The sequence below is a fragment of the Anabrus simplex genome, chromosome 14, assembly GCF_040414725.1.
Source record: "Anabrus simplex isolate iqAnaSimp1 chromosome 14, ASM4041472v1, whole genome shotgun sequence".
Lineage (NCBI taxonomy): Eukaryota > Metazoa > Arthropoda > Insecta > Orthoptera > Tettigoniidae > Anabrus > Anabrus simplex.
Genome location: NC_090278.1, coordinates 97,654,458 through 97,675,237, shown reverse-complemented (window position 1 = coordinate 97,675,237; position 20,780 = coordinate 97,654,458). Strand labels below are relative to the sequence as shown.

General features: G+C 40.0%; 1 protein-coding gene and 1 long non-coding RNA gene across 2 annotated transcripts in view; one reads left to right on the top strand and one right to left on the bottom strand.

The window, feature by feature from the left end:
- The window catches only part of LOC136885488 (uncharacterized), a 154,273-nt gene extending 136,987 nt beyond the window's left edge, over positions 1-17,286 (top strand). Inside the window, exon 3 of the long non-coding RNA XR_010861539.2 lies at positions 17,171-17,286. This is a non-coding gene — a long non-coding RNA (uncharacterized lncRNA). The remainder of the gene's footprint in view (positions 1-17,170) is intronic.
- Positions 1-20,780, bottom strand: part of LOC136885487 (probable multidrug resistance-associated protein lethal(2)03659) — a 251,334-nt gene that overhangs the window by 81,475 nt on the left and 149,079 nt on the right. The window contains exons 9-12 of the mRNA XM_067158066.2: positions 16,083-16,331; positions 11,127-11,413; positions 8,058-8,241; positions 6,730-6,879 (exon numbers count right to left, since the gene is read on the bottom strand). Of these exons, the coding sequence (XP_067014167.2) occupies positions 6,730-6,879; positions 8,058-8,241; positions 11,127-11,413; positions 16,083-16,331 (870 nt within the window). The remainder of the gene's footprint in view (positions 1-6,729; positions 6,880-8,057; positions 8,242-11,126; positions 11,414-16,082; positions 16,332-20,780) is intronic.

The window sequence follows — 20,780 nt, the reverse complement described above, 5'->3', positions numbered from 1 at the left end:
CCGAAGCCGACCACGGCAGCCAGCATAAGCGGCCCGTCTGTATGATTTTTGTTATGTGAATAAAGTTTGTGTCATGCATGAAGGGACACTCGCTGAAATTAATGTTTGTTTTAAAGCAATCTTATCCTCTTTTGGTGTAAATGCCCACCATTTACACACAATTAAATCGTCCCTGGCTACAGCAGGATACTCCCCAATTGCCAAAGGGGAAAACATGAGAAAAGAGGCAAAAGTTAACTTCCTAAGGAAACATATGAAGCAATGACTACATTTCTCAGTTCTCTGAAGGGGTCTTTTTCGGGCGTCCCTGAACCGACACATGCAGCACATGCGATGAACAGAAAGCATCAGCTAGTAACTTTGAAAAGGCAAAAGAAACATCATCTAATCTGGAGGAAATAAAGATGATTTGAAGAAACTGCATAACAAAATGAAACTGCACAAAGTTAGAGCCGACTGGTTCTACAAAAGGAAAAGAAATGCAAGAAGAGAAGCTAGAAAAGATGACACATACAAGGCGATAGCTATAGATTTTGGTAGAAATCTCCTGTTACCAAACATATCGACCAGTGAGGCGTATTATCGTAGACAACTTTAATTTTATGTGTTCAATATACATGTTTTAGCAACTAGTATGTCGGTGTTTTACACTTACGATCAGACAGTGGGAAAAAAGGGAGCAGATGACGTAGTTTCAATGCTACATCATTTCATTACAACCTACCTAGATCATTCTGTCCGTAAACTCCACATTTTCTGAAATTTTAGAACATAATAATTACACAAACTTTAGTGTGATATATCTCCTTACATAAATTATGTACAGAAAAATTGATACATAGTGCTTTTAAAAGAAGTATTATCTACCTAATTACGAATTTACATTAACTTGTTAGCTAATATTCATGAAAAAAATGGAATTAAAAGTTTCTAAAATGAAAATTTATTTCGGAAAAATTATTAACTGTATATGAAAGAAATGTTCGCAATCTCTCTATTTTTATGTAGGTGACATTCCCACAAAGTTTCATGAAAATCCATGCATTAGATAAAAATATATATTGTTATCTCCGGAGTGTCGCCTTAATACGATGAGAATCGGAACTTCGAGTTTACATGCTAAGCAGGAAAACGTGTTAAAGCGGAACGCAGTAAGGAGGTTTCATTGAACTTCAGAAAAAATTTGGTCAAATATTCATTTATATGAAGAAGAATAATTAAGGATTGTTATAATTTATCAAGGGAAATGTTCCAAATTTTTAGAAATCTAAACTATGTAAACAATTGATATGCCACCTGGGCAACAGCTCTAAACACACACTTCCAGCTTAAGCAGTGAGGGAGATGTACCATGGGAGTGTCAGCTGTGTGAAAGTGCGAGGAGAGAGAACAGACAAGACAGGGAAATGCTCTTCAGTGTGGTAATGGACAAGCTAATGACGAAAGTGACAAGGAAAGGTGGAGAACGAAAAATGAAGACGATATCCAGGAATAATTAGATGCTAGGGAAGATGAGGTGGAACAATATGAAATGAAATTTAATGCCAAAAAGAGCGTGATAGTGATCACAACTAAAAAGAAAGTAAGGCCTTCGAGAGGGGAGCAGCTTAGGTAGGTAGAGCGTTTCAAGTACCTGAGAAGTATTGTGGATGAAAATACAAGAAATGATCAGGAAATAATTGAGCGTGGAAGACAAGCAGGAGCATTCCTGAAAAGTGCAAGAAGCCTGGTTTGGAGCAAGGATGTCGCTCAGAGAAGCAAAAGAGAGATGTACAGGACGTTCTATGTACCTACTGTGATGTATGCAGCAGAAACGTGGGTAATGAGCTATGAGGTCGTATGACGACGATGGGACAGGAAGGGGCTAGGAGTGGGAACGAAGCGGCCGTGGCCTTCATTAAGGTACAGCCCCAGCATTTGCCTGGTGTGAAAATGGGAAACCACGGAAAACCATCTTCAGGGCTGCCGACAGTGGGGTTTGAACTCACTGTCTCCCGATTACTGGTAGCTTACAGTGTCAAGAAGCAGTGAGGGAGATATACCGTGGGAGTGTCAGCTGTGTGAATAAACTGAAATTAACACAAATTGAAATAAAAGCATTATAGTCAATCATGAATTTAATATGTTATATTACTTTAAATATGCACATAATAGCTCACATTAAAACGTCTCTATCAATGTCTTGATAAAAATGGTTCAATTTGTAATTGGCTTTCAATTTCAAAAATTAAAATAATTGGTAAACAGAATAAACAATAATTTGAACATTTTTATAACTAAATATACACACATAAAATGTAATACACATTTTAATATTTCTCTGTCCTGTTTGTAATGATTGATTTAATTTAAGCCCCTTACCACAATACTTTATCAAACATCACTATCTTCGACTCTTATTATAGTCGAATGCTAGCTTGGGTTCTCGTTCACCTTAGCTCCTCTCTCTACATCTATGAAGGTATTGTCATGAATTGTACTAATCATAGTAACTTCCTTCTTATTTTTCCAGTGCAGCTTTGTCATCTTCTCCTTATATCTGGCAATGTGCTCATCTTTCTTCAAGCATTTATTCTTTAGAACATCTCTATTTATACACATCATTCCTACCATATCATTGTCCAGTTATCTAGATACAATGAGAATCCTGTGTTCAGCAGACCCCCTGTGGGTGCGGGATGCAGATGATGCACACCTATTATTTCACGTCAGTTTCTGTGAATGCGAGACATTGCGGGTCGGATCCAGTGATTGTTTTAATTCATATCCTTCCATTCATTCTTCGTCCACACGTTTTGAATTCTGGTCAGTGGATGATTTTGGACTTTTAATTTGTCATTCCATTTCGTCTCATTTTGTACCATTAGGTTCTGATGACCTAGATGTTAGGCCCCTTTAAACAATAAGCATCATCATCATGTGTTCAGTAGTTCATGTGACAGTTTCTTGATACAAGACTATTGGGAAGTCTGTGTCCTCCCCAGTAAATGTGCCCTATGAATTGCTTTCACTGCAGCCTTCCTTTTCACAGCACCGGCAATTCATGCACACAAATGTTTTCCTGTGGTGTAAACAATTCTTGGCACTTCTTACAGATTGATTCAAAACAGGCAAGTTTTTGAACAACTTCCCTCTCACGTTGACATTGTAAGTCTTATTGTCAACAAAATGACAATTATGAAAACCCTCTCTCGCTCGTCATTTTGTTGAAATGGAATCCCTGCGAGTAAAGCACAGTTCATAAGTAAGCTGCTTTATTATTCCTGGAAGAATGAGAAGGGAAAGTAATAAGTATCTCTGTGTGGTAGTTGGAGTACAATCCCAAGATCGCAGCCGAAGTTTCAGTACCGTATGAACTTCGGAAAAATGTTCTGCATATTTATTTGTCTGCTCCATATTAGCTTGACAATATCCTCCTCTACAAAGTGGTTAAAATAAAACAACGGACTTGCTTTGTTGGAATCGTTTATATCAATAGAGTAAAATTCTGATATAGCGAGAACTCCGTTATAACGACAGCCTTTTTCTCTCCCTTGAAAATCCCTTCGTTAAACTGTGTATTATCCTTCAGTTACAGCGAGAAACCTATCACTGATGCAACCGTTATTAAGAGCGATTAAGCGTGCGTAATTTTTTCCATTATTAATATTTATGCACTCCACAATTATATTGAATGTGAACGATCATCTTCCTTATAGATTTTTCGCTATGCACACTAGTGAGTTCTCTCGTCGACATTTGAACTCAAAGGCGATATCGGAGTCGACTGGTATTCTATAAGCACAATTCGAAATGAAAGGGAACACATTTTCGTAATAAATGCATAAATAACATGGCCGATAGCAGTAGTTAACTCATTAGAAATAAAGGCTGAAGTAAACGATCGCTTAATTTTAAAACGATGTACTGAAATTCAGCAAGAATGTGATACACCTCAAGATAAGGAACAGAGTGGATGGCTGATTTCGGAGGTTAGTTTATTCAGTAAAATCTCGTTAGGCGTTTCTGCAGGGGACAAGAAAAAATGTGTTAAGCGAGAAAACATACATTGAAAAGGCTACACGAATGAAAACTATCCAACACGAATATATAAACACTTGATATGATTTTTATTTGACATGCGTGCATTTTATGCCATGTATGTGCGGGTACAGTGAAAGATATAGGCTTCTAAAGATGCGATGAGAGTATTAAAAGGCCTGTAAAATACCTGACAACAAGTACATAAACATTTGCAGTGGGGCCCCGCAAAAGTATTAGTGCATTATCGCAGATCACAAGCTTCGACCATGAATTATTTGGAGGTTAAACCCGGCGAATTGTAAAAGAAAGAAATGAGTTTGACAGTCGTCTTGAACGTGTCAACACTTCGATCGACTCGAGTTTCAACAGACGCACCACCATTGAAAGATGCGGATGCCTGTCCACTTTGTGGGTTTGTCTTCATTAATAAACTATTTCGCGACTTTTTTTTTTTTTCCCCCGCACAGACACAGATAGGTCTCATGGCGACGATGAGACAGGAAAGGCATTTGCTTGGTGTGAAAATGGGAAACCACGGAAAACCATCTTCAGGGCTGCCGACAGTGGGGTTCGAACCAACTATCTCCCAGATACGAGCTCACAGCTGCGCGCTCCTAACCGCACGACCAACTCGCCCGGTCACGACTTTTTCAGTATCTATAACGGGGCTACTACAAGACAAATATGTGCTATGCTAGTCCACTTCACACGATTATGTTCCTAATCCTTACGTAGTCTGTCACGCAATCACTGCATCAATCAATACTGAATACATTTCTAACTTCTGAATGGAATGCGAAATACAAACCCAAACTCCCTTACTGGGTTATTCAGCAATATCAGTGAAAACCGGAGAGCAAAACTGAACTTTCCTGAGGCTATAATTTACTCTCTAAAGTTCCCAAATTCACGACCATTTCCCGTTTTCGTGTAACTTTCCCCGACCTGCCTCCTGTGGCGAGGGCTCTACTCTGTGTTGGAAACCACGTTCCTTTTACAAGGGATGATAAAGAACAATCTCAGGGCTGGGAAAAATGTAATTGTACTGAGCAGTAATAATGAAATTTTGTGATGCAATGAACGAGGTATTTTAAATAGATTTAATACAACGTGAATTGGCACTTCAAATTTACGACATGCTAAGCAAGAAATCGTCTTAATGAGGAATGCACTACCAGGTTCCACTATATTTTCTCGCATCTGGTTAAATTTCGAAAGGCTATTCCCGAGTATTTTATAGCGAAAAGGTTATTATTACTGGTGCTAGAAATATGTTTTCATGATACATATGAAGTTATGTTAGGTGACTGTTTGAATAAGAAAACTGAAAAGTTTGCAACAGAATCCACTGGAGTGATATTAATCCAGTTCTTCAGAATGAAATTGAACAGCCATGTACACGTGGTCTCGGAACTAGAAAAATAACTTACGAGTAAGCCATAGTATGGAAATCTGTGAAAACGCAAGTTTTAAACAAACTGCTTGCCGTTGCATACAGATTGTAATGTGTGTGAGGTTTTCCCGACTTTTACAAAACAATCTGATATAACGACAATCCACTATAGCGAGTCATTTTTTCATCGTTACAAATTCTCGCTGTAACGGACTTCTACTGTCTCTGTGGATCAGTGGTAGAGTGTCGGCCTCCCGATCCCAAGATAGCGGGTTCAAACCCGGCAGAGGTAGTCGAATTTTTGAAGGGCGGAAAAAAGTCCATTCGACACTCCATGTCGGACAATGTAGGCATGTAAAAGATCTCTGGTGACACATTTGGTGTTTACCCGACAAAATTAATTAAATCTCAGCTATAGACGCCCAAGAGAGTTTCGGTTTACTCGGTCTGCCATCTAGTGGGCCTAGAGTAAAACGGAACGTCAAAATTGACGAGCAGACAGCCAGATGGCGTCAAACTGAAATGTCTGCACACGGTAGCTGAGGCCATACAATTATTATTATTATTATTATTATTATTATTATTATTATTATTATTATTATTATTACTGTATTTATTTTACTGTCCGATACATACGAGGATTACGTTGCTATGCCAGTGCAAAGTAGGTGCATCACTTGCTCTCCCGCTTCTTCATGCTCACTTGTGTTATGCTCGCTATCCAAACAGTTGTCATCTGAATCAATGAGATGAAGAATAGTTTCATCATCCAAATGAGCACGCTTAGCCACTGTGTATGGGGGTTAGGGGAGGTAATGAAATACTGACATACAGTGTGGTGCAGAAAATCTAGACCCCACTGACATCTACAAAGCGATCACAGAATTCCACTCAACAAGACAACACATCCCGCCCAGTAGGTAACAGTTTTTGATGGTTGTATGGAATGTTCTGAACCACAAGTCATGTCCATCCCTTTCATAAACCAACACTTACTGCAAACATCAGCTTCACACCGCAGACCCTGAAAAGAATACTTATACCACACAGTATCTGATTGAGGGCTATTATTCCGTGTAGGCAGGAGGAGATAGTCTTCCTTCCTCGCTCCACACAGATGTGCTCTCCCCTCATCAGCATCCAGGAGGGTGGACATCAACACTCACTGATGGAACAGGCACAGAGATAAAGAAGAATAAAAGCGGGGGGGGGGGGGTTAGGAACGCAGGACAAACGAGGAGTGAGAAGAACTAGGATTAATAGGCGAGAGTCTGTCTTCTTTGTTCCTTTCCATTAAGTAAGTGTTTACTTACCCCAATAGAATGTCGGAGGTTGGTAGAGAGAGGAATCACATCTTCAGAATTCTCTCCCTCTTCCTCCTCCTTTTGATCCTCCAACAGTTTGGCAAAATCCAAGCCTGATGCGTGCAGCTCGTTGTAAGTTCCTCGGGCCTCCACAGCTCCCTGGAACAAAGTACCACATTCAAACTGGCGGTGCTGCTCTGTCAGAAATAGGAAGCCATCAGCATACTCATTTTTTAATTTGCATGTGTAAGATACAGTTTTTCACTACAACGTACTAGATTTAATCATACCTGACGTGTAACCCTAGCCATTCCTCATGGAGCACTGACACCATGTCACCATTCATGCTTCCCATTACTTCCAAGACGTCTAAGGACTGAAGAATAGATTACTAAAAGTTCACTCTGATCACTTTGTTGATTACATGGTGAAGGAATGAGCCCTAGACCGAAATGGACAGCAATTTTAAAATGTACCGTGATCTCGACCCCAAACGGTCTTAAGCCAATCAATCATTAGATCCTCCGCACCCCAATGAACATATATTTCGGGAAATCTTACGTTGGGATAGCTTTCCGCTTCAGTGGCAACTTCTTACCATCTGATCGCTGCCAGCATGATAGAATGTTTTCTTCCCACTCTGGAGTCTTGAGCGACATGAAAGAATACTATGTTCTCCTTTGATGACATTTTTGCTTATTTCAATGTTAGTTCCACCAGGTGTTTTCTTTTCAACTCCCCTTTGCTCTCAGCTTACCGTCTGAGGGAAGACGTGTCTGGCTACAGGTTAGAAATTTTACCTCCACAGTCTTGAATACTTTCTATGCTGATGAACAATGTAAGTTCGAGCCTTAGCTACCTCCTGGTTTTGAAATTTGCATTCCTCACATTATGAAGTTCACTTGGTTCACAGATCACAGTACTGATAATTAAAGTTATCGATTCCTTACTAACATTTTCAAAATTTCTAAGTCCGAATTCTGTCACAGACCGTCGTGAACTGTGCTCACGGGACAGTGGCAGAAGCAATGGTCAGTTCCCACGCCCTCAAACTTAAGTAAGCAACTGCTTGATAAAAATGCTTTTATTTAATAAAAAGAACTCAATATTGTCCTTCAATAACTGTTTTACATGTGAAATTTCCTCTGAAAATCCCCAGAATCTTTTAAATGTCCCATGCTACTAACGAAAACCTATAAGAAGTACGATGACTACCTTCAAAATGTTAAAATAACAACTTGCCATAAAGAAATAAAACAAACCCATGGCTGAAGAAAGAGATTTATCAAAGAATGAAGCAACAGAGTGCTGGGATACAAGAGGACATATTTACTCACATTGTTGAGAATTATGATCTGGTCGACATGCTTGAGGTACTGCAGTTGGTGTGTTATGAGGATGACCGTCTTGGAGCGCAGGTAACCTGAAATACAGTCCTCGAACAGGTGCTTGCCGACATGAGTGTCCACGGCAGACAGGGGGTCGTCTAGTAAGTACACGTCTGCGTCCATGTACACGGCCCTGCAAAGATAAGATTGCTAGAACTGAGACTCTGGGAATGGTACTCGTGGGCAACAAAATTACTGCAGAGAGGAGGGGGAACATGCATAACTCTGGCAATTTTAAAGCCATTCCCTTAAAAAGTTGTCAGCAAATAAACATTCCTTTCATGTAGTAAATAAAGAACATGACCCGTTAACACATTCTAGTTTACAGAGTTGGGGAAAGAAAAATCTCATTCATTACTTGAAAGTTACAGCAAACTCTTAAAGGCCATTTAGGCCTGGGTCTACAGCAGCAAATTTTGAGGGACAGTACAAATTTTTATAACATGAACAGCGTCCTTTATGCCAACGAGAGAAATGTACTGTTATTTATTCACTGTAAGTAGAAACTGTCAGCATACTGCCATGTAATTGGATTGTTCGTAATAAAATCACGATGCATGGAAAGCTATTTTTTATTATTTTGAGTAACTCGACACAGGAAAGGAATATCTGAGTCTGGAGAGATGGACGGTAAATAAACATCTGACAGACAACAATGCAATACCTGTATACAGTACCCTTTATAACCACACTGTACTACAAATAAACTTCCTGCTAATTAGGTTATGCTGAATAATTATTTCAGTATCAGATGTAAAATTGAAAGGTCGTCTACACTTCACTTCACTCATACAACTTTGAAAGTTTGAAACTCTGGACACCACTGTTACAATGTTTGGCAACAAACTGCTCAGTTGAACAATCATTTACACTTTGAAAATGTTGAAGGACTACCACAGAACAGCAGCAGTAATGTGAGAGCTGGATATGTCATTATTTCGGATAACGCTCACTTCCGCATTCACCACAGAATTTATTATCTCGGTTTACCAAAACTAAGTTTTCGTTTCCATCTCAGTTTAAACCGCATTTTTTCATACTGACATACAGAAAACAAATGACTACGTGCCGCCGCCACTATCGAATTGTAAACAAGTTTTTGATTCCATCCAGGTTTGCAAATAATTTGCATAAATTATGTCCGCTATTGAACAGAAACTGAGAAAGAAGCCTAATACGACTTTCCAAGAGAGTGAGTTGTTATTGAACTTGATGGCAGAAAAGATTAACAAAGGGAATAAGAAAAACCAATTATAGCCTACACATTTTACGTCACTCAAAAAATGTCAGTATTCCTTTATTCTTCATTAAAAGTCACCCAGTCGTGTGCCATACAAGATATTAGCTATAATCGAGAATTCATTTTAGGCCTACATATGTGTTGGGAATTCCAGGTTATGTTCAGAAGCTTTAGATAACCTAAAATGTGCCGGACGTTTATTAATTGCATAATCTTGATCATATTACTCGTCACTGTGATTTTATCTTTCAATTAGATATTCCAGCCACCTACGGGCGTTAGACGTGGAGTGTGACGAACTTTTAAGTAATTTAGGAGAGGATTCTGGTGATGCAAGAGACAATGAATCTTCCCATCTACAGCGAATCGAGCCTATTGCAAGTTCAGATTAATGAAATACCTGTCGCGTAAGTAGACCTACTTGCTCATTTTCATGGAAAATATATTTCATAGCAGTGATATTTGCGTAAAGACCATGTGGACCTCGCAGAGTGATACGAAATATTTGTTTATGCCTAAGTTACTCTTCCGATGAAAGGAATTTTAGTTCATTTCATTTTTTTTTCAAAACGAGCCTTTCTAAAATGAGGGTGCGGGCATTATTCGACGGCGGGGATTATTTGGGTAAATACGTTATTTTTACACAAAGAATACTAAGAGTTCTGCTAGGGGCAGAATAATTGTCACAGTTTGCAATGCCTGGCATCACTGGCGCACCAGATTTAAGATTTAACAGCAAGCACCAATTACTGTTCATGTCGCAATGAGTCCAGTGTACTGCCGGTGCGGTGATGCCACTTGTTTGAAGAGAAACACCTGGCCTCAGTTGCTCTCCAGCGTGCATGAAGTGTATGTGTTCACAGCGTGTGTAACCCATTTGTTTTTATTAATGTAACGTGGTCAGTGGATCATCGGAAACGACTACAAAAAAATCAGTTGTTATAAGAGCCAAAGCCGTGAATTTATATACCGTGGGCCTCTTCATCATGTTACAACAGTGGTGGATCGAGTTTGTGATGCTTTAAAAGTACGTAGGACGACTGTGAAAAGTGTCCAGTGGATCTTACTACACCTTATGAGGTGCTGTGTACTCCTGAAAAACGAAGACCAAGACATTGTCCCAAGACATCACTAGATGCATTTGAAAAGGATGTGATAAGGCGGCATATTTATGATTGTTACACGAGAAGGGAATTTCCCACACGTGACAAACTACTTTCTATTTGGAAGAATCTGGTTTATTCAGTGGAGGAAAGACCAGTTTAATTAAAATACTGAGAGAACTTGGCATATTCCCTTTGAATTAGTTAATGTGAATACATAATTGTTTTTTTGACTGGAATGTTTTGTTATTATATTTACGCTGTTCTTGGAATTGGAACGTTTTATTATTATGATTACAATATTGTTAGTTTTCAATACATTAGAGGTCATTTGCACATATTTCCGTACACATTTCAATCTCATTAACACAGAATGTGATCTACGTATGTGTGAAATATTTTAGGAGTTTGTGTCTGTTTCTATCACATGGTTCAAAATCGGCAACACTGTCTGAGAAACGTCAGAGCCAGCAGCTGGACTATAGATAAATGAGGAGTTTCTGAGAAAAATAACACCACATTCATTTTCACTCAGATGTTCCATTGAAGCCATCAGGTCCTTCCTTGTCCTGGTACGTAAATCTACAGCGAAGTTCTACATCCGGTCATAAAACGGGGGGCGGGGGAGAAAAGCAGTTATAAAATGTTCAATATTGTCCAATTAGGAATACATACCTTGCCAAGTTGACACGGGCTCGTTGCCCACCAGAGAGGGAGATACCTCGTTCACCCACGATCGTCCTATCTCCGTACGGTAGCAGCTGAAAATCTCTCTTGAGTGCACACACTTTGATCACCTGGTTGTAGCGTTCCTTATCAAACGGTTGTCCAAACAAAATGTTCTGTCTCACCGAGCCAGCAAACATCCATGGCTCCTGGGATGCATATGACACCTTGCCGTTCACTTCTAAAGAGCCCGACTGAAGAGGCAGTTCTCCTAGGATCACGTGCAGGAGGGAAGTCTGGAACAATGTGAAAACAAGACATCAAAATAAAACTCGATTATTGTAATGAGCATTCAAACTTAATCTTCAACAGAGGTAAACTATGACAGGTTGGTTGGAAATAACATGAGCATTAACCCATTGACATACTAATTTTAATGTACTGAGCATGCGCATGTATACCATTTTTTCATGCATAACATAGTTTTACACTACTAAGATTTATTATACATGTAATCTGCAACTTACTGAATTTTTATCATGCACTTGTTTGATGTGATGAAGTGCAGCACCCAGAAGAACAATTTGTAAGTTTTAATGGTGTGAAACACCCTAAAACACTCCTGGAAATGCAAAGCCAGCAAATACTTCCACAGTCGTATCTCATTACACTTTTTCTTGCCGGTCTTGCATTCAACACATTCACGGCATGGTTTAGGGTTATAAGCCTTGTGAAATGTCCCGAGTGAACTCATAGAGGGTGCGTTGGGATTTTTTCTGTGAATAACTGATTGGCAAAACTGTTTCTTTCAGTAGCTATCTCATCCCATAAAGAGTTGTGAATCACATGTTGAGAAACGTGTAGAGAGGTGGTACCTGGAGGGAGGGTCCTATTTATGACGGGTTTTATTCCAGAATTACATACAAAATCATATTTGGATAGTGCATCACCTTTTTATTCAATTCTCAGCCATCCTCCTTTGTGTTTTTGTTGGCAAGATGGACTTCACTCTCATCATCACTTTCAAAAGTGTCATCACTGTCACGTGAAATCTTTTGTTATGCTGCTATAATTATCACTGCTAGTAAATAAAATAGTTTAATATTTTACATCACTGCCCAATTCACTCTGACTATCCCATAATATACGTTCGATTTCATTCCTTGTAATACAATGTTTAGTAGGGCCGGCCATTTCTGCTGATTATCAAGCGGGTAATCACCCTACTTGGAGAGCAATTGCCTGCTGCGTGATGCAATCTGTGATGCGCATTCCAACTTCGAGAGAGAGAGAGAGAGAGAGAGCAGATTCTCAGCTTTCAGTTGGTATACTGCATGTCATGCCATCTATGGACAGAATGCTTGAACTAGTTGCAGAGAGCTTACCTCTCAGCAGACCACCTGCCAAGCATCTTGTGTGCTGCCTGGGAGGCTGCAAAGTATGCCAAGGAGTTAAGAAGGTTGGTCATATTGATAAATAATGACTAATTTGAACAAAATAATTTGGAATCTCGCACTGTTCTCATTTCATCAGCTGTTGAGGTCAGTCAATCAGAATGCTTTGCAGCTAAATTCAAATGGGCTTTGCGAGGCACTGTTGTTAAATCTGTACACGAACCCCACTGTCGGCAACCCTGAAGATGGTTTTCCGTGTTTTCCCATTTTCTCAGCAGGCAAGTGCAGGGGCTCTAACTTAATTAAGGCCACAGCCAATTTCTTTTCACTCCTAGCCATTTCCTATCCCATCGTCACCATAAGACCTATCCGTGTTGGAGCGACGTAAAGCAAAATGTAAAAAATAATAATAATAATAATAATAATAATAATTAAATCAGTACACGGCTTAAGAACTGCTTGAGTGATGTGTATGCTGAGAAATCGGCATTCATGGGTTTGAGCTCATGTCATTGGCACGATCCTGTCAGCTCGGAGGTCTGTAATCAAACCTCTCCCATGTTTCTTCGATTGGTGCTCTTAGGCCCTGTGCAGCGCCTCACAAAGCCATTTGAATTCACCTACAAAGAAACCTGACTGGCTCATTTCAGCAAAATTACAATGGCACAGGATATCTAATTATTTATCAGTGTGAGCAAACCCTCTTAACGCTGATATACCGTGTTCACGTTATTTCTGACCAACCTGTATATTGCATTGTTGTAGTTAAGTTCATCTCTATCTTGACCTCAATAAACTCTTACATCTTGAATTAAAATTCATCTAGCTTTCTCAACTACTTGCATTTAAAACCTGAACTTTTATCTTGATTTACCTTTTGTAACTTCAGACCCATTCCTAAATGATGCACTTAGGTGAATAAACTTTTACAACAGTCTATTCCAGGGAAGAAGTATACATAATTCAGAATAAATTACAAAGGTCAATCAAATCTAAACAGGATTTTTGTTCCTGAACATCAACAGTTGGTAGGACTGAGGACTGGCCCCACGCTTCTGCTATGCTTAGGCAGGACCGCTAGGAGTGGGGAGAGCGTGCTGTTAGATATTTCCCGCCGTTTCATCGGTAATGCTCACGATGTCGGAGCAAGAGATGCAGCCCTCCACTGCACAACGCATAATTTTACAATTTCTTGCTCGTGGAGAAGTTACAGCAGTGGAAATTTGCCAGAGATTGACTGCACAGTTTGATAATCAAACACTGTCAAGGACGCATGTGTTTGCATGGCATAAGAAGTTCAAGGAAAGACGAGAATGTGGAAAATCAGCAACACGATCGTCGTCCTTGGACCAGCATTATGGACGAAAACATTTGTGCGGTTAAAGACGACGATTGACAGGTGAGAGTATCAGAAATTGCAGAACAACTCTTGGAATCAGTTATGGGAACTGTCAAGTAATCATCAAAAACAACCTACAGTTCCGTAAAGTGTGTTCCAGATGGGTCCCTCGCCTTTTGACCGAAAATCTGAAGTTGAGACGTTTGGAAGTCTGCCAGAGGCTCACAGCAAGGTTTGCAGAAGAAGGTGATGCATTTTTGCGTCGGGTCGTCACCTGGAACAAAACAGGGCCGATTCCAAACAAGCCAGTAAGGAGTGGCGCAGGAAAGAGGAGGCAGCAACAGTGAAGGCCAAGGCTCAACTGTCAGCTGGCAAGGTCCTTGCAACTGTTTATTTCGATCGCCGAGGCATTTTGCTGATTGATTTTTTGCATAAGCGACGCACAATCACTGCTGCTTACTACTGTGAGCTGTTGAACAAGGCAAGGGTTGCATATCGCCACAAAAGACAAGACCAACCGATTTGACAATGCGCGGGCCCATACTGCAGCTCTGTCTCCACACTACAGGAAATGAACTGGACTACACTTGATCATCCTTCTCACAGCCCGGACTTATCGCCCTGCAATTTCCATTTGTTCGGACCGCTTAAAGAAGCTCTAGGAGGCCAACGATTTGAAGATGACGAGAGTGTGTGTGCAACTGGCTGATGACACAACCCTGTTCTTTTTACGATGAGGGCATAAAAAATCTGCCCGTATGTTGGGACAAATGCATATCCAAAGCAGAAAACTATGTGGAAAAATAAACTGTAATTGCCTTGTGTTTTTCAATAATTGAATTTAAATAAAAAATAAAATCCTGTTTATATTTGATTCCCCCTTGTATTATTATAAATGATAACTTAAAACTTCAACCAATGTTCTAATTACATAGATACTTGCATCAAACCTACTTTTCTTTCTTTTCACAGTCATCGGCATCTCCCCAGCAGATTTTTACCCCCTCTGGATGGGAGCTGTAGAATATCCCCATGGTAACCCTGCCTATTGTAAGAGGAGACTAAAATGGGCCCCAGGGGTTCTCAACTTGGGGGCGTGGGTTGGCAACCATAGGGCCCTTAGCTCAGCCTGAGACTGCTTCCACCTACTTGTGCCAGGCTCCTCACTTTCATCTATCCTATCCGATCCTTCTTGCCGACCCCGACGGTATTAGATTTACGAGGCGGAGGAAGTCTTTTATTTTCATGCCCTTCGTGGCCCTTGTCTTTCTTTCTATGGTGATTACATTCATTTTTGAAAGGATTGGAACTCGTCCTTTTTCCTGTTTGATTAGTGTTAATAGAGAATGGATTCTACCAGACTTTTCCATAAAATAAAACAAGGCCACTGGACCAAAGTGGTATAAACTAAGGGACAAAGACATTGTTGAACTAGCATCGCGAAATCTAACAAATCAGAATTATAATCCAAGGAACAACAGGAACCTAAATGAGGTAAATGGTCAGAGTAATGGAAATTTGCACAGTTCTTGCGAACAAAAAACCACAGGCAAGAAGGAAGTCTGAAAAAAATGTACATTTGCAATTTCTTAGGTGACCTATTTGTACTTCCTCTTGAAATAGGTTTTATTTTTACAATCTGCTTCATGTCGCACCGACACAGATAGGCCTTATGGTGACAGGGAAAGGGCTAGGAGTTGGAAGGAAGCAGCATGGCAGCCCCAGCATTTGCCTGGAGTAAAAATGGGAAACCACGGAAAACCATCTTCAGGACTGCGTAACCCCACGGCCAACTTGCTCGGTCTTAAAATAGTTAACCCCACCACCATTACTTTGCAGATTGTTATGCAAACCAATCAAACTTATTCTACAGACAGCAAGTATCAAAAGGTGAGGTAATGTCTTTTCAAAGTAAGTTTCCAAGTTTACAACTTTCTACTGTCTCCCTCTTCCTGAGGAGACCTGTGATTGTCAAATAATACAGAGTGAGGTGAATAAGGAACATATAACGGGATTAATGAGTATGGGAAGAGGAGACAATCACTACACAGATGTGCTTCTTCTCGGTCCTTTATGAGCTCACCTGTACTTCCCAAGTTTATCTTCAGTCTCGATGTGCAGTGAGATGAGACAAAAAGATAGAGATGAATAAAGATGGTAAAAGACAAACACAGAAGGAGAAAAGGGTCTGAATGGTTGATTATTATGTCTCCTCCCTGGCCGCTGGCTTACCTTGCCTGCTCCCACAGGGCCGATGATGCCCAGCAGTTTCCCAGGCCCCACGTTCAGAGTCACGTTACTCAGAGTGTATTCCACAGACTGGGGTGTCCATTTGGCCGTCCCGTTGTTCAGCCACACTCCCAGCTCCTTTTCTTTCTTCTTGCCGTTCTCCTGGGTGATCTTGCCCGGGCGCTGCTGCTCCTCGGGACTTCGATTTTTGGACGGGTGAGGGACCATCGTCTCGTCATACAACAGGAATTTCTATGTAACAAACAAGTGTAATTATTTAGTGTGAATACATCAGACTGATCAAGCAAGTTTGGCTATGATGTTGGAGGTACGTAGCTATTGACAGTGGCTTCAAACGGCCCACTGTTACCGGGCGAGTTGGCCATGCGGTTAGGGGCGCGCAGCAGCGAGCTTGTATTCGGGAGATGGTGGGTTCGAACCCCACTGTCGGCAGCTCTGAAGATGGTTTCCTATGGTTTCCCATTTTCACACACCTAGAATGCTGGGTCTGTACCTTAATTAAGGCCACAGTCGCATCCTGTCTTATATACGACTGTCACCTTAAGACCTGTCTGTGTCTGTGCGACATAAAATAAAATGGACGGCATTAAGCAGAAAGGAACCAACTCTCAAAGCTATTAAAAAATGAGTTAATAGCATTTTTGAGTGTGGTTTACCATTGCCTATTTTTTAAAATAAGGAACCAGTCCTAAATACATTCACTATAAAATAATATTCTGGTAAGAAAATTTTCTTGATGTCAAATGCAGTGTTTCTATTTCATAAGAAAGGAATCGGGTAGTTGCCACTTACAGCTTTATAGAAAATAAACATTTTTTATATTGAACCAGTAGCCAGTAGTTCTTTATCCATTTAATTTACATAGAAAGGAGTCGCTGGTTTCCCAGAATGTGCTCCATGATGCTCTCCACGCTTAAGACTGAGAGCTGAATACCATATTCTAAATTTAAGATCTTCATAATTCCGTTTCTTTTTGCAATAAAGACGAGTAATACGACAAAAGAATAATAATAAGAATAAAAATAATGTTATTGGCTTTACGTGCTGCTAACTACGTTTATGGTTTTCAGAGCCACCGAGGTGCTGGAATTGTGTCCTGCAGCAGTTCCTTTATGTGCCAGTAAATCTACCGACACAAGGCTGATGTATTTGAGCACCTTCGAAACCACAGGACTGAGCCAGGTTGGAACCTGCCAAGATGGGGTCAGAAGGCCACTCTGCCCGGTATGAAAAAAGGTCTGATATTGTTCATTCCCCATGATCTTGGCACTTCATACTTTACTGTGAACACTGTCTGCCGTTGTGTTGAGAGGTAAACACATTCCTTCAATTGATGCTGACAAAATTGGTCAATTAAAACCTTGGCAGTACAGGAGAAGCAAAGCACTGTTGATGACAGCCCTGGCAGGAGCTGGCACTAGGTGAGATAGACTGGTACTGTAGGTCGAGTGCACATCTTGTTTCAATCAAATATATAATAGTATAAGAAATTCAATATTGACTGTTATAATATATTTATTTATTGGCCCAACAATGGCCCAGTACACGGCCAACTCGAAGTTCCGGCCTGCTACACATGACAGTTCCATAGTGATGACGTCAGTTTTTTAGTGCAGCGATATATAGGCACGAGTCTTGTTTACATGGTGGTTTCATAGCCCGTTGTTGTTATTTCAACCTTATTAGAAGTGTTCGTTCGTGTTTAAAAGTCATAACTGTATGAAAATGCATCAGTAAAGGATGTATTTTCAGCAATAGTATGTGTTAAATACTATAGAATTCTAATTTGAGCAGCCTGATGTTAGGAAGTATTGCTAGGTTATGTGATAGATTAAGTGTACCCACTGAGCTATTATGAACTGTCTAAAGTACTCTAAAGTTTATCATTTAATTATGATTATTACTATAATGTGTTAGTGTAGTGTATGCTCCTCTTTGTAAAATGGGGCAAACGTGTAGAGTGCCTGGATGTAGGCCTAAATCCAATTACCGTTCAAATAAGGAGGTGGCTATCTCAACATTTGCGTTTCCTAGCTGTGCCAAGTATATTTCCTGGGCAGCCGTCATATATGTCTCAACCAACACCTGCCAAACGAAAATCACCAGAAGGAGACAAGATATCAAATTATGAGGACTTGTTGGGTAAGTTAACAACCCTAAATGTACTTGAATTTTCTACCAAAATTGATTCATTTTAGAGACAACAGTTCGCCTATTGAGCATTAAATGATTTGTTATGGAGGGCTACATGTTAATTCCGGCCTTGATATCTGATTCAAAGATGTATGTTTAAACAGTGGAAATCGTAGGGATCTTTCTTTCATTGATTTGATAATGGAAGTTGAAAAACCTGGTAATTTCTGTGACAAGTGTGGGTGTGAGCTGCAGAGTTAATGAGTGTTGTGTCGAAGATCTATCATATCATGGCCATTATTTTTCCTAACTATCATTCATAAATAATTGAATCGTGCAGTCGAGTAAGGAACTAAGTCAAAATCGGCCATTTTCATTTTATTGCCTCATTTACCTCACATAACCAAGACCTATCATTTGGTAAAGGAAAGAAATAAGTCAGCCTTCTCCTTGTGGGAGAAACAGTGGATGGATATCAGGCATATTGTGAAGAAACGCACTAAGTCGATGACTTAATGCGTTTCTTCACCACTTGCTATTCATGACTTAGTTCCATTCTTGGCCGCACGTTGCATGCGATGTAGGGGATATTTCAATTTACGGTGTTGGTACAACACAAAGGACAACATACTGAAGGGAAACAGAAATCGTACGGTACATGGTGGGTTATAGTGTACAGTATTTCAGTTTGTATCTCGGTGGATGACAAAGTGATCTTTGTATTACGTTTGAGAATATGACTCAGAAAAGGAAAGCACAGCCTGAGGGCCATAAACATAGTGTTCTGAAACACGCAAGACTCAGAGGACTGGCATATGTGAATAAACGTGGGAGAGTTCTGGAAGGCAAAGAAACCTGTTCTGACTGCAGGTAAGTAAGGAGCTTGAGAAGTATTACTAGGGATTGTTTAGTAAATAATATTCTAACATGCAACCAAACTTTCTACTCTTGTTTTGGATAACTATACGTATGGTACAGATTTATACTTAGTATTAATAATATGTTATTCTTCTAGATGCAGAAAGAAGTGCTTTGAGATTATCAACGAAGAGGCTCGCATGTCCATTCTTTCCAAGTTTCTTCAACTTCCCAGTAAGGATGCACAAGATTTACACTTGCAGCGCCTCATCGAGAAGAATGAAATTAAGACCAGAAGACCGAGGAATGAAAATTCAAAGCAGCGAGCAGCAAGTTTCACTTACTTTGTTATGGATGGCAACAATAGAAAGAAGGTATGTCGTTCAGCTTTTATGAGCATGCATGCCGTCACTCAGAAAAGAGTATTCTGTATCACAATGCTTCTTCTTCATGGAGAAATTCCCAGGGACAAGAGAGGAACCAATCCAAATACCAGAAAGATACCGGAAGATGTCACTAAACTGATATCCGATCATATTCAATCATTCCCTCTGAAACGGACTCATTATGGAGGGAAAGAAGTGCATTACTTACATGCCCGCTTAACTATTAAAGAAATGCACAACATGTTTGTCACAAAATACCCGGAGTGTGGAGTCAAGTACAGCTTCTACAGGACTTAATTTGTTGAGAATTATAACTACTGATTCGGACGACTACAGATCGATGTCTGCAGCAAATGTGAGTTCACAGCTAAACTTAGGAGTCCACATATTTGTGAATCAGCAAAGCGTGCAGCTCAGGCTGAATATGATGTTCATAAAAGAAGAAGCAGGAAATTCTACAGGTCTTTGAAAGAAGTTGCAACACTGTGCAGAACAAATGACAAAGTGACAGGCCTTGCCTTTGACTTTATGCAAAATCTGCCCCTGCCACACATACCGGTGCAAGAAGTGTTTTACATGAGACAGTTGTGGGTGAATGTGTTTTGTATTCATGACCTTGCAACGGACAAGTGTGTTGTGTATATGTATCATGAAGGCCAAGGAAAGAAGGGTGCGAATGAAGTTGCTTCTTTCCTGAAAGATTATATAGACGAATTTGTGTCAGAAAATGTTGACCAGTTACACGTTTTCTCTGATGGTTCTCCAGGCCAAAATAAGAACCATACGGTCATAAGACTAATGCTAGGCCTGGCAGCTTCAAAATGATTTAAGGAGATTAGACAGTACTTTCCCGAGAGGGGTCATTCATTCCTACCATGCGACAGGGACTTTGGGGTATTTAAGAAAAACATTAAAAAGTAGACAGAGTTTATACTATCGAAGAGTATATGGCAATTATTGTAAACAGCAAAGCAAATGTTACAGTTAAGTTAGTAGACTCAAGGGCAGTATTTAATTTTGACAAGTGGTGGCCTGAGTTTTTTTTAAAAGTGACTGTATCAGCTGAAACATCGACAAAGAATACTCCTCGTGCTGGAAAGATTGCATTTTCTCCTTCTTCGTTTAAAGAATACAGATATAGGGCAGAGAAACCAGGAGTTCTTGTAGCACTTCCCTTCATAAACAGCATTGTGAAACACGTTTCATCTTGGGAAAGGTAACTTTTGCACATTTTCCTTGCAGCCAATGGCAGCATATCCAGAGGGTGGGGTTCCAATAAAAGCTGAGAAGATAAAGGACTTGC